The sequence below is a fragment of the Typha angustifolia genome, chromosome 15 (genome assembly GCF_048772165.1).
Source record: "Typha angustifolia cultivar Huaian chromosome 15, ASM4877216v1, whole genome shotgun sequence".
Taxonomy (NCBI): Eukaryota; Viridiplantae; Streptophyta; class Magnoliopsida; order Poales; family Typhaceae; genus Typha; species Typha angustifolia.
Window position 1 is genome coordinate 20,222,042 of NC_133253.1, and position 13,431 is coordinate 20,235,472.

Consider the following 13,431-nt stretch of genomic DNA (forward strand, 5'->3'; position numbering starts at 1 on the left):
ATGACCATACTACTGCCGAATAATTGTTGACATTTGAGGCGAGTAATATTGCCAACCTCACCTAAAATTATTCCTTCTCACCCTACATATGTTAGGTGAGATTGGATCAATTATTCTCCCAAACCACCATACCTTCGCCGCACAAAATGATAAAATTAGAATCTAGATCTGGGAAGAAGACTATCGCTGGGATTAGTCCAACTGAGAAGACGAAGTTCCATTAGCCTCCAAAGTCACATAATTTTGAATCGATTAGTGCCTCGGATACATTACATTACGTGGGAGGAGTTGTGTTCGTATACATATTAAAGTTCAAAACCATGGGCACCTAAAGTCCAAAGTGTCTCCTTAGTGTACATATATATATATATATAAAATAATAATAACAATAATAAAACAAATTTAAAACAATTTCATATCTCGTAGTGTTTACGTATGTTCGATAATTCTTAGAATGGTGAGGGCAAGAAAGAAATAAAGGAAATTCTAATCACGTCAAACTCAAGCAGTGGCGTTGTTATCCAGTGGTGGGCCCGGCCCAATTAACGCGTTCGATGGGCCATGGCGTTGCCACTCACCGACACAAAAAGCTTCCAGTGATAGAAAATAAATTATAGATTGAATTATTTTCCTCTGATCTAGTACATGATTGGATGTCCCTTTCCAATTTCTTATTTTTTTGCTGTTATATTTACACGCCGTAGAAGTTCCTTTCTCCTTCTCCTCCTTCCCGGTCACCGTCACCAACTTTACCCCCACTTGCATTTAAAAAAATAAAAAGATGAGTGCATGTTGCGGATGGTAGAACTGATGAGATTTAATATAGTTTTGGAGATGACTCAATGCAGGGCTAAGAGGTTCTAAAGAGAGGAGTTAGTGGAAACTCATCCAAACTAGCCTTTGGTGTTCAAGAGTTTATATAAAAATTATAGTGAAGGGTGACCCTATACTGCTACACCTACTTAGTACAAGCCCATATTAATAAAAAAATAAAAAATAAAAACGTGGTTACAGAAACAGGCCACTTTTAAGCGTGTTTAACCCAATAATGACAATATGCACGAAATCGGGCCTATGCTAGGGCATCGTATTGCAATAATGGGCCGCAAGTACTCAATTGATTGAAATGCTCGTCTTGTTCATACTAGGTCCCTCTAATAATAGAAGCCAGACCCCTGCAGTACTACAAATAAGGGTTTAGATCAACTTTAACGCACATAAGTTTAGAAAAAAGAAAGGGTGTTAGATCTTTTACGAGCACCGCTAATTAGGCACCACCACAAGTTTGTGGTTCTCATATAAAAAGTATATAGTAATTTGTAGTACTCCTGTGTACTGGGAAAGAAGGAAGATGATATAAAATAAATGCTCAAATCAACCCATCAGAAAGGCAACATACAATGCACCAGTACAATCTCCCAGCGAGACAAATGGAAAGGTTGATGATGCTTAGAATTTTCTAATCTTATTTAGAGGTAAAGATATTTCATTTTCCAAAATAATCTTCTAAATATGTAAAGAATAATAAGAGAGAGGTTATTGTTTTGGGACCACGACCACGTGGCTTGGATCTCAATTGGTTTAGCTAGTCGGATTTCTGAGTAAACGGGTCGGACTTGACAGCTCACTGATGCGAGTATTATGACACTCTCTCTGTCTGTCTCTTCACCGTACGTGCTCTCGATCGAGGCGGCTGTGGAGTTCTCAAGCGACGGGCATATTTGCCTCGACGGCCAAGCTTGCTTCGTTAGCCGCCGATAGGAGAGGTCGTTGCTAGATTGGATCGTCTTCCGTGGCATAGGTTTTGCCAAATGCCCCTTAATTTAATTTTAGTTCGGTTTTCCCTTCTTCTCATTTCTTGTAAGTGGTTTGGTTTTCTTCTTTATCTCCTCCTCCTCCTCCTCCTCCTCTCCCTCTCTAACTGGATCGAACGATTAGACTACGGTAGTGTGGTTGCGTACGTGACCTGTGACGGCATTGTTGAATTTGGCTGGTAAAAGTTAGGGTTTTGCCTTGATCAGTGGATTGGGGGCACCGTAAGCAAAAAAAGACCAAATTAGATCCAAATCTAATAACGATGTGGCAAGTTGAGATCTTTCGATTGGAGTTGGATGGTTAAGTGCTTCACTACACAATCGCTGTTGATTGTTTCTCTTTCTTTCTTTTCTTCTGTTTTTGCCCTTCTGATTCTAGTTTGTTCTGATTTTTTTAATAATTTTTTTAAAAAGAGTTTGTGCGCCAAGAAGAGGATTCAACCGTTTGCTTAGCAAATCTTCTTCTTTTTTATTTTATTTTTTGTACTCGTTTCAGAACTGGTATTTTGGTTTTTGTCGGTCCTGATGCTTATATAGTTTACTTGAAAACGTAAATAAGATGCACAAACTAATACAATTATATAATACAGTGGCAAAGTATTGAGATACACGGAAGAGCTGAACCGATGAACTAAGGACAATTGGTGTTATCATCATGGATAAGATTCCATCTGATTGCCCTTATCCTGGGTGCTTCTTCTGTGTTATGAAGGAGGCTAATCCAAGCAAACGGAGATCAAGTGTACTAAAGTTTTTCCGAGAGCTTCCGTCTCAAGATGATGATGGACAAGTTCTCCCTATCAGCGGCCTTTGGAACACTGCCATGGCTCACCCAAATGATCCCGAGTTCATCAATTTGGGGATTTTCGAATGCATGGCAGCGCTGATATGGAAGGGTTTAAAAAACCGGCGATGGCTCTCGCATGATCAGAACATATACATCCCATATTATGCAGCTCATATTATTGGATCTTACACTATGAATATGGAGGAGTTTGCTGAAAGGGCTGTTAATGCTGGAGTCATACCTCCCTTAGTTGAGCTTTTGAGAGGTAGGCTGACATGGGTGGAACAAAGAGTTGCCGTTAGGGCATTAGGGCACTTGGCTACATATCCTAGCACATTTCCTGCAGTTGCGAATCATGCAGAAATCCTTGAGCTTGCAGTTCAACTAGCTTCAAGCTCTCTAGAGATTGTCTACTCTCACTTTTACCAGTTTGCGGATAGGCGACTCGGCTATCATTGCGATCTTCTTACCCGCGGCATGGGTGGTGTGGAAATGGAATCCAGGAAAGCTGAGGAGTGGGCGAGCCAGTTACAGTGCTGGTCTCTGCAGCTCATTAACTGCTTTGCGTTTAAGCCTGAGTTTCTTGCTGATATTTGCAAACCAGAGTTCTTAGCTAAATTACCAGGCATGTGGGGTGGACTTGTCAATGAGAACTCACCTGCAGGTGTTGGTTTATTGCGGACAATTTGCCAGCACAAGCTTGGCCGAGGTGCTATTGCTAACAGTTCTGGTGTCATTGAAGCATTATGCAATATTGCTCGTTCATCGGACGACTGGCAATACATGGCTATCGATTGTCTTCTTTGGCTACTTCAGGATCAAAGTACATCTCATATGGTAAAACCTTACGACTATTGATCATCTTATTTGGCATTTTATAACCAACTTCTTTTGCAGATCACATTATCTTTGTTTATATACATGTAAATCTTTTATTTGCCATTTAACAGGTGATAGATAAGGTGGCCCCAGCACTCGTGGATTTAGCAGAAATTTCAGCTCTTGGTGATCATAAAAGACTTGGTGATACTGTTGCTACTGTCCTTGAAGAATGCATAAAATTGCATGGGACAAAACGCAGTTCTATCAAAAGTCATGCCAGAGAACAGATTGATGAGCTTTTGACTTCCAGACAGAGATTAAAATTAGAGAAGAACATGCCAAAGGAAGATCTTCATATAAAACAGGCAGCAGCACTGGTTGTTAAGCTGGAGGGGAATTCTTTATTTTCGTCAGGGGATATAGCTGGAGCTGCATCAAAGTACTCTGAAGCATTAGCATTGTGTCCAATGAAGTCCAAAAAAGAGAGAGTGGTATTGTATAGCAACAGAGCTCAGTGCTATCTTCTCTTGCAACAGCCATTGGCAGCCATAAGTGATGCTACACGTGCATTATGCCTTCATAATCCACTGAATCGTCATGCCAAAAGCTTGTGGAGAAGAGCTCAGGCATATGATATGCTTGGCTTAGCTAAAGAGAGCTTGTTGGATGCCATTCTTTTCATTAATGAGTGTTCGCAATCAAATGATCCTGACCTTTCCTTGAGACAAAATAAAGTTCCTGATTATGCTGAAAGATTGGTGAAGAAGCAGATGAGTGCTGCATGGTTATTCAGAGAAGCAGCTGTTAAACATGGGGGTATTCTTTGTGAGGGTGACACTGGTGATATCTTTGGCCAAGATGTTGACGACTCTGAATGGGAGACAGCAAGTGAAAGTGATATGGGAAATGATGGCAGGGAGGAAAATGAAAATGAAAATGAATGGAAAAATGATGATCATAAGAAAGATTTGTTTGATAAGAGCTTAGCTAAAGGTATGAAATTTTACTCAACTGATGTGAATCATAAAGCAAGTTAAAATGAGCTGCATTTTCCCTTGCAACTAGAATATATATAATACCCTTCGAGCTTATATCTCACTAGCTATTGCATATTCTACCATTTAATAAAAATAACCTCATAAAGCTAGTAGCTTATTTTGTCTGTTACAGATGATGTGGTGCAATATATTATATGATGTAGCAAGTTGGTACGAACTTTCTTGTCAAAAGTTAGTTAAACCATTGCCACATTTTTTACAAGTGCCACACTTTTTGAGGACCTTCCAGTTCTTTTGAAACCCCTTATCTCTACATTCCACAACTTACTTATAGCACTGAAATATACTAATCATCACACTAGAGCCATTGGGTAAAACTGTTCCTCTTCTAGTATATAATATTCAACCATGGAACACTTGGCTTCTAGCTAAACAGGCATGCTTGTTCGTAGTGTTTAGTTTCAAAGCTTCAGATGCAATTGCCGGATGTAATGTTTTGATTATTCTAACATGAAAAATCTGTCTGTGATCTGGTTTAGAAATATTGATTTATGTCACTACATAGTAATCGTAATTCTTGGTTTCTAAGACTAATATGATCTTAAGCAACTTCCCAAGTACCATACTATTACCTTTCTTTTATATTCTTTTCTTCTTTTATCTTGTACTTGCTTTGTCATTATATGATTTTTCTTTGCTCCTTTGAAACAGACAAGAGTCATGGATATAATGGGCTTCTTGCAGAAGATGATATATGAAATTTTCATGTGCCTAGATGAAGGCTCACTGTTTATGATCCTGTCCCTCTGGATTTTTGGCTTCTTGAAACTTGGTCTGGAATGTGCTGCTCAGATCTTCATTTTGGAGTTTGACAAAGGTACTGGATCCCTAGTTTGGAAATAAATTATGTCAGCCGTTGGTGCCATGTAAGTGGACAAGCCGGGAAAGCATTTTAATGTTGTTTGGTATATGTTGTGTTGTGAAGAGCCCATTTGCTTCAAACAGATTTATGGAATTCTTGTATTTAGGTAGTTCTATCCCTAGGTGAATTTCCCATGTATTGACTTGTTATTATTCTAAAGATAATCCCTTGGCATTCTCGTCTAAACTCAGATTTACTTTTTCTCCCATACAAGTTTGTAGAGAAAAACTGGAAAATGATAGCTTTTCATAGGAATTTTCTCGGGTATTTGATTCTGCCAAGAAATTAAAAATTTAGATCTCTTGGGCATCATGGTTAACTTGAGTCCCTAATTTATCTCCTCTTTTCCTGTTTGGGCTGAATTAGTTTTACGTTCAAAGTGTCCCATCTTTTTTCTCCCTTTTTGTGTTGAAATCTGAGTCACTCTAGGATGACATTGCGTGCTTCTCTGGGCAGCTGTAACCATTGAGACTCTTTATTTCCTCACTGTTAACGTAGCTTTCCGAGTGGAGAAAAGAGAGAGGGAGAATGTGTAGAGTAGCTTTTACCATTTGAAAGAGAAGGGGCTTAGAGCACTATAGGTTTAGATCTGCTCTCAAATATGATCTTCTAAAAGTAGATAAGCTACACTTCGGAGCTGCCCCCAATCATGCTCAAGTTATGAGGGCCACATTTGTGTCTTTTGGTATGCCTTTCCGGCTTTCCCTTTCTAGCAAGTGTTAGCCACATATTAATGCCACTCGCCAGATTGCAACATTGTGTGGATGAAAAAGTATACAAGTTGAATTCCACTGACGTTGCCAGGGATAAAGTTGCATGAATTAATTGAAGTATGATCGATTACATGCATGCATACTACCTTGAAAAGCAGTCTTTAACACAATTTATTTGGACATGATATCTCCATGCCCAGTTGGCCTTTGAACTATCCAAAGGTCTAAATTGGTTATCTACTAAAAGCCCACAATTCAATTAAACAACAGTTGGGTGGTTGTCTTTCCCACTTTCTTCCACAAATAGGTCCACAATAGGCACTTCAATGGCCTATATTTATCCTCCCTTGTCAAGTTCGGTTAGACCAATTTCATCCTCTTCGCCATGGCTCACTGCCATCATCTTCTTAACTTCAAGTTTGAGGTAAAAGTTGTCAAACTAGAAAACTTTAATCTGGACCTTCAGGGAAGCATCTTCATTAGATACTATGTCTTTGCGGGAAGGAGGAGAAGGATCTGCATCGATACTCGAGAGATCCCGTCATCGAGCAATCCATGTTGGAATGAGCTTGCGTTGGTCGAGTGTCGAGGGCCCTCAGATTCCATTGGCGAACTACGTGGACAGCAAAGTTTGGTGTTTGAGCTCAGGTGGAGTAGAACAGCGTCAGTTTTCAGAAGAGTTGCCGGGTCTAAGCTCGTGGGGAAAGCTGAGGTGACAAGGAAGGATGCAATAGGATCAACAGGCATGTTCAAGAAACGGTTCGACTTATGTACAAGTCAATCAATAAAAGGTTTGCCACCACCGACTTTGCTGGTAGAAATGAAGCTTCAAGTTGCAGATGCGATAAGTAAGAGGATAAGTTGGAGCAAATGTAATTGCAGCGAGTGTGAATGGATTGGAAGCGAGGAAGACATGTTTCAAGCTGCAACAATAATTGATGGGCGATAGTGGGTTTTCATGCAAAGCTACCAATATCCACTCTTTTTGGCACTCAAGTAACAAGATGTCAGATGAGTCGAGTTGGATTGATCGATTTGTCAATAGGAAAGTAGAGATCTAAAGCTGCAGCTTACTTAATGAGATATCCCTCTGTGTTTTGCCTGCTGAACATTACATAAACAACTCCCTTTTGAATGATTTCAGCTATTATTTTCCAATTTCAGGAGATGGTCATTATAAAGAATTTACAAGTGGAAAATGATCTGGGAACGATATCTTATATCTAGATATTACTGCAAACTGATAAATCCTAATTTGCTTCCCCTAGCATGTAATGAGCTCTGTTCATGCCATATCTTCCTAGCTCGAACTTTGCAAGGAAATAAAAGAGTAGTAAAGATGGAATTTTCTGCCATCGAAGCTAATATAGCTGATGATTGATGGTATGCCAATATGTATGTCAGAATGCTCAAATGATATAACTAGACAACCAGAGTACATGATCAGATTATTGTTCAAACCATGTATTGATAAGACTTGAAAAAAGGAGCTACCTATGTAATCCCATCAACCAATTACAACCATAATTTTCTTATGCACCGCTCTTCGTAAAAGAAGGCAAACAAACGGAAGATTGGATTTGCCAAAGGTTACGTGCAACATTAGAGTACAGCATGCCCTACATAAGGTAGGTACTTCCGATTAGCATCAGTGATTCTATTCACTGCCTTTCAAGCTGTGGTGCAGCACTGGATTCATGTTGGCATTTAAGCCCTACAAACCAATCTCTGGTCCTGTTCATTCCGACGATCATCTGTTTGATAATATGAGGTCCTTGGAGCTGACAGCAGCTTAAGAAGGAATGATGATTGGATTTACCTTGATCTATGTACTGTCAATGCTGTCGCAAGCTTCATCTTCTGATTTGTTCCTTCTGTTTACCTTGATTCTAACACGCTTCCCTTTGATGTACCGATATTCCCATGTTGTAGGTGGATACTTCTTGTTCAACTTCTCATATTTGTCCAACATATCTAATTTCTGAAATACATCACCTAACATCCTAACAATTGATGCATCTGGCCTGATGCTCAGTTCTTCCATGTCAGCGAATACCTACAGGAAACATGGAAGCAATGCACTTAAGTCCTTTAAAGAAGGGGCAGCAACACAAAACATTGAAAGCCCTGCAATGTTCCTCAACACAGAAGAAAACAAAATATGAAACAGCATGCTGGTGAGTCAACAGAAAGATTTAACAGTGACAGTTGAGATATTGTACTCTGATACCTCAAACATCTTCTCATGCATCCCCCGGGCATAATATAATGTGATCATCTTCATAAAGAAAATGCGAGGCAAACTTTCCAAGTACTCTGAGAATATCTTCATCCAAAGTTCCTCCGCCTCTTCAAGCCGCCCATCCTCAGCTAAAGCATTTAACAAAGTGTAATAGCTCCCCATGGTCTTTCCCTGACCTTTGCTGAACATCCACTTAATCACCTATAATATGAATCGCTCATGACCGGAATTACAACAATTCCAATAAAAAGAAATAGAAAACAAACAAAAGCTCAGTTAAGCTAGCCTCTTATTTTGAACTACCTGAATTATTCTTTTCCACTCCTTTTCAGATTCAAGGGTCTTCAGTGCCTTCTTTACCACAATCAAAGGAAATTCTAGCTCCCATGCAATAAATGAATCAAGAGCGCCATAAACTTCTTCCTTGACATTTGATAATCCTTTTATCTGTAAGAGAAGCAATCTAAACATTACTGTCGCAAAATTAAGTGACAACTGAAAAAAAGGTGACATTTTCCAATTGCACTATTTAGTAACTCATTTTATATGATGAACTGAGCTGTTAATAGCAAAAGAGAATATTCACTTTCTCTATTGTGCACAGAGATTCAAAACTGAAAAGTTGGTTCTCGCTTGCTTGAGTACTACTATCATATTTGGCTTTGCTGAGTACATTGATAGCGGTATAACTTTAGTCCCCTTCCTTTTTACTAATTTACGTTTCTTCTCAAACCTATGTAGCCATAGTGACTACGAATCTTGCTGCATTGGTTCACAAGCACCCTAGTGCTACATAATCATGAGAATATTAGCTAGATATTGTCAAATTAGAGCTTAAATGAAATGATAAAGCTGCTCCACCATGATACACATGACACATTTGTGATCTAAGTTATTTTGGACTTAAATGCTTGTAGAATTTTCCTATCTCCCGCACAAACAGAGCAGAATAAGTCCTCAGATGGAGTATATGGACAAATGATGAATCCCCAATATTGTTGTATGAAATTCCAATGCAGTGGAATCATGCCATTGTTTGAAATTACAATGCAGTGAAAATGAAGAAGCATCTCACACAGTCAACTAGCTTCTGTGACTTGGAAACCGTTCCGATTCTATTCTGTGATTTCCACACGCGAGGAAATCTGGGTCTTGGGCCCCTTGCACCACATACCTGACATATATAGCAGCATGCTTAAGTATAGATGATTTGGCTGCATTCTAATCAGAATATCACGAAGCATCATCAGCAATACATGTATATAAGTTAAGCAGACCTAAATAAAGAGACCATACAGTAGGCACATTGACAACTTAATAAAGCATTATCATTTTCATAAATAAATCTAGCTACTCATTACTTCAGTATAGAAATTACTGCCTCTATGGCAGGAATGAAATACATATCGATCATCACAACATACTACAAATAGAAAGGCCAGTAATAAAAAGGCAGGCAAAAGGCTAAATCAGTGCAATGACGCAACAGAGAAAATATCAGTAGTCTGTAATATATGGATACTAAGCACAGTCTTACATATATACATCTAAGAAAGGATTGTGAAAGAAGGATACAAATAATCTCTTTAGGAACTCTCTGTGCCAAAAAAAAAAGGTCAACATTATAGTTATAGTCAATAGGCTTTATTTATAAAAAAAATCCAAAAGGTTAAAGGTTGCCGTCAGTAGGAGCCCAATAGATTAACAAAAAGGAACAAAAATTGAACAATTCAGATTCAGCGCTTCTGGGAACATGAAGAGTGTTGCATCAGAATAAATGACAACTCCCTCTGATGTGTATTAACTATTAAAAAGCCCTCTATAGAAGCTCACCACTATGAGACTTAGCTTTTGAGAGAAAGTTGTCATCATCGGTGAAGTACATCTCAGACTCAGCATCCTGAAAATGTATTGATGTATTTCATTTAACAAGGAAAAAAGGCTAGGGAGAACGAACAGGAAATCATGGCAAACAAAAAGTTATAGAAATGAAAAAAAAAATTGTCGTGGTTGGGTTGGTGGTGGCGGCTGTGGCTAGCTACGTGAGGGCGGCGGCTGGATGGATAGAAGCTGGGGAGTGCAGTGGGGAAGTGATGGTGGATTGCTGCTGGAAGGTTGGAGCTTGGAGAGTGGGCTCGGTCAGCTGGGTTAGGGGTGCGAAGAGAGGGAGGAATTGTGGTTGGGCTCGGCCGGGTTGGGATGGCTGCTGGTAGAGCTAAACGCTGTGAGTGATGAGCTCGGGTAGGTGCCGTGGAGGTAGGAGCTGGTGAAGAAGGAAGCTCAGGTAAGAATCACGGAAGAAAAGAAGAGAGAAGGAAGGTCCGGCCTCGGCGAGGTGGTGCGGACTGATGAGGAGGGGCGGACCGGTGGCGCTGCTGTTCTTGGTGGGGGCGCTGCCGGCTGGATGAAGAAGAAGGTGAGAGAGGGAGGGAAGTTAGGGCAATCTTCAGAAATCCTCTTTTGGTCGCCACCACACTACTTGGTGGTTACCGATTACCGGATAGCTAATTGTGGGACCCACGACTTGAGTGATCCAAACTAACAAGTGCGAAAATATATGGTTATACGATTAAACTCAACTAATGCACGACTAGTTTCAATTAAGTGCATATATAGATCGGATGAAATAAAAATAGACTCAACCAAATCAACTGTACTTCTCATAAGCCGGGTCATAATAGTTAGCAATACTTTCTTGTAGGAAATCGCTTAAATATCTCGGGCTCAAGCTCCCATGTAGCGCCATTGGAGTGTCAATCCAATCACTTTAACCAAATCTCTATTTAGCTTTTATTGGACTCAGTCGATCAAGCATGCGAAAATATCGGTGTGCTAATTTATGGTTACACTTAAGCCTTCAAGTCACATGTCGGTAGGGCTGAACACGCACAAATACTTAGATCATCGACTGTGAACTTTTTTTCATAATACCTAAGGAAGGAGATGATGGCAAAATTATCAACAAAAAAAAAAAATATCTTCACGATGATAATTTTGTTTATCTGAAAAAAAGATATTGTTCACATGATTGGCACATAAGTTTTAACTCACGAAAGACTAACACATAAGTTTAATTATAGCTTTTCAAAAGTCCATGAGGGATATTATATATTTTTATAATTCAATGGGCAAAGTTGAGGAAGAAATTCTACTCGCAGATTAAAGAAAAATAAGAGAGTTAAAACATACGGAAGGCTAACACATGAGTTTAATTGTAGATTTTCAAAAGTCTATAAGAGAGATATTTATATGTTTCTATAGTTCAATGGGCAATGTTGAGAGAGAAGTTCTACTGGCAGATTAAAGAAGAATAAGAGAGATAGGAGATAGGATAAGAATGGAAGAAAATGGGAAGAAGATAAAGGTTCTAGCACGTAAAAATATATAGATAATTTTATAGCTAAAAACCCTAATATTTCCCTTCGACAATAGAGGATAGAAATGTAATTTTAAGAATTTTGTTAATGACCTAAGGGATTGTAGCTTTTCAAAAATCTAGCGGATATTTGTACGCTTTTATAGTATAAGGGTAAAATAATATCGAGCCAAAGTACAAGGGGCAAAATGTATTAAGCCTTTTTTTTTAAGGTAAATTTTGAAGAAATAAAAAAAAAAGACTAATTTAAGTTCGATATTGGCAACTTCTCCGAATAGAGAAGATTAAGTGAAATATTGAAATAAGATGTATTTTTGTCCATCTATTAAGGTAATTAAAAATTAAAAATTATTTTATCTAAATTTTTAACAAAATACTTTACAAATCAAATCTGGACCGATTTGAATATAAAAAAAATTATAAAAATTTATATGATAGTAGCCCCGTAAATTAGAGTTCCAATGGTTTTAATTCCATACGAATCTAACGTTGGGATGAAAATTTATAAATGAAAGAGCAGAGAAAGGTCAAAATAGGATAGAAGAATAAAAATTCGATATTGCGGCGGAAGATGGTAGAGGACTATTATAAAGTAAGGAAGATCATTGTTAGGATTTGGGTGCTTGAAGGTGGACCTAGGGTTACGATCTATTTCTATAAATATAAATATGATCTAAAGGCTATAATAAAAAATAAATATGAAAAAATAATTTTGGCTAAATTCTGATTCATTCAATAATTATAATTAACATATGTACACTTCTATTTAAAGGAATAAAAAACCTAACAGATCAAATACACATTAGAATTATTTAATTTATTTAAAAAATAAAATAATAAAATAAATCTAACTAATTAACTCATCTTCACCTCAAGTTGTCTGATATTATGGTTTGAGCACTCATGTCAATCTATATGTCATTCCGTTCATCATCGACATAAGCGTCCCTTGAAGGTGTCTTGGGTTTTGGTGATCTCCTCTACAACTTCATTAGAGGAAGCGATGACAATATGGATCTAGCCGAGGCAGAGGAGCATGAGGAGCCCATGGTGGCGAATGCTTCTAACGATGGGAAAGCTAGCTTCCATGGGACAAAGAGGCGAAAGAAGGGGAGGTTCTTGGTCTTGAGCTCTAGAATTCTTGAAAACTACTCTCTTTGGAAGTATCGGCAACAATAGGAAGAGAGCGGATAAGGGAGTTAGAGATCCATGATATGTTTGCTAAGTTTTATAACTTATTATTTTGAGCTAAGTGAAAGCAATATATATAGAGCTGAGTAGAGGCGCGAGTTCTCATAAGCATCTTGATGGTGGTGGCAAGAAGGACGAAGGTGAGGGAGAGGGTCGAAGCCTCACGAGAAGACTATGAGCTAGGGTAGTTGTTGAAACTGTGTGAATTCCCATATTTTTATATAAAAAAAGAGGCTAAAGAGTTAGCCGTTTCCACTATTTGAGCAAGTGCTAAGTTCTTTAGTAATATTTGCTTAACTATTCAATAATTATCTAGCAAACTAATTACACGTTGACATGACTAGAGAGACAAATTTGATCAAAATTAAACTCGCCTTTATAATTGTGTAGCTAATATAATTTTTCATACGTATTTTTATGTAAATTATATAAATAAAAATATATATTTAGTATAAAAAATTAACCCATTCAATTCTAAGAGCCGAATACTGCTATTATTAAAATTTAAGGATTTCTTTTTCTAATGCAAATAGCCGGTAGCAGGCTAGCAGCACAGAGCCACTTGT

The 13,431-nt window shown here is 38.3% G+C and overlaps 3 protein-coding genes across 5 annotated transcripts; 2 read left to right on the top strand and 1 right to left on the bottom strand.

Annotated features, from left to right (window-relative positions):
- Window positions 1–1,634: 1,634 nt before the first annotated feature.
- Window positions 1,635–5,529, top strand: LOC140777126 (uncharacterized). Of its 3 annotated transcripts, none has more exons than XM_073121035.1 (4): window positions 1,635–1,801; window positions 2,405–3,438; window positions 3,552–4,416; window positions 5,133–5,529. In XM_073121035.1, exons 2-4 carry the CDS (start codon window positions 2,470–2,472, stop codon window positions 5,177–5,179), a joined length of 1,881 nt encoding a protein of 626 aa, XP_072977136.1. In that variant the 5' UTR covers window positions 1,635–1,801; window positions 2,405–2,469; the 3' UTR covers window positions 5,180–5,529. The 3 variants fall into 3 exon arrangements, with proteins under 3 accessions (XP_072977136.1, XP_072977137.1, XP_072977138.1); XM_073121036.1 differs by having other exon boundaries at window positions 1,636–1,766; XM_073121037.1 differs by lacking the exon at window positions 1,635–1,801 and adding an exon at window positions 1,819–2,114.
- Window positions 5,530–6,441: 912 nt separating this feature from the next.
- Window positions 6,442–7,005, top strand: LOC140777046 (uncharacterized). Its single transcript, XM_073120945.1, has one exon. It carries the CDS (start codon window positions 6,442–6,444, stop codon window positions 7,003–7,005), a length of 564 nt encoding a protein of 187 aa, XP_072977046.1.
- Window positions 7,006–7,475: 470 nt separating this feature from the next.
- Window positions 7,476–10,770, bottom strand: LOC140777128 (pentatricopeptide repeat-containing protein At4g21190). The gene is made up of 6 exons (XM_073121038.1): window positions 10,625–10,770; window positions 10,132–10,198; window positions 9,374–9,472; window positions 8,602–8,745; window positions 8,287–8,499; window positions 7,476–8,112 (listed from the first exon to the last, which is right to left on the bottom strand). Exons 2-6 carry the CDS (start codon window positions 10,195–10,197, stop codon window positions 7,882–7,884), a joined length of 753 nt encoding a protein of 250 aa, XP_072977139.1. The 5' UTR covers window position 10,198; window positions 10,625–10,770; the 3' UTR covers window positions 7,476–7,881.
- Window positions 10,771–13,431: the final 2,661 nt, after the last annotated feature.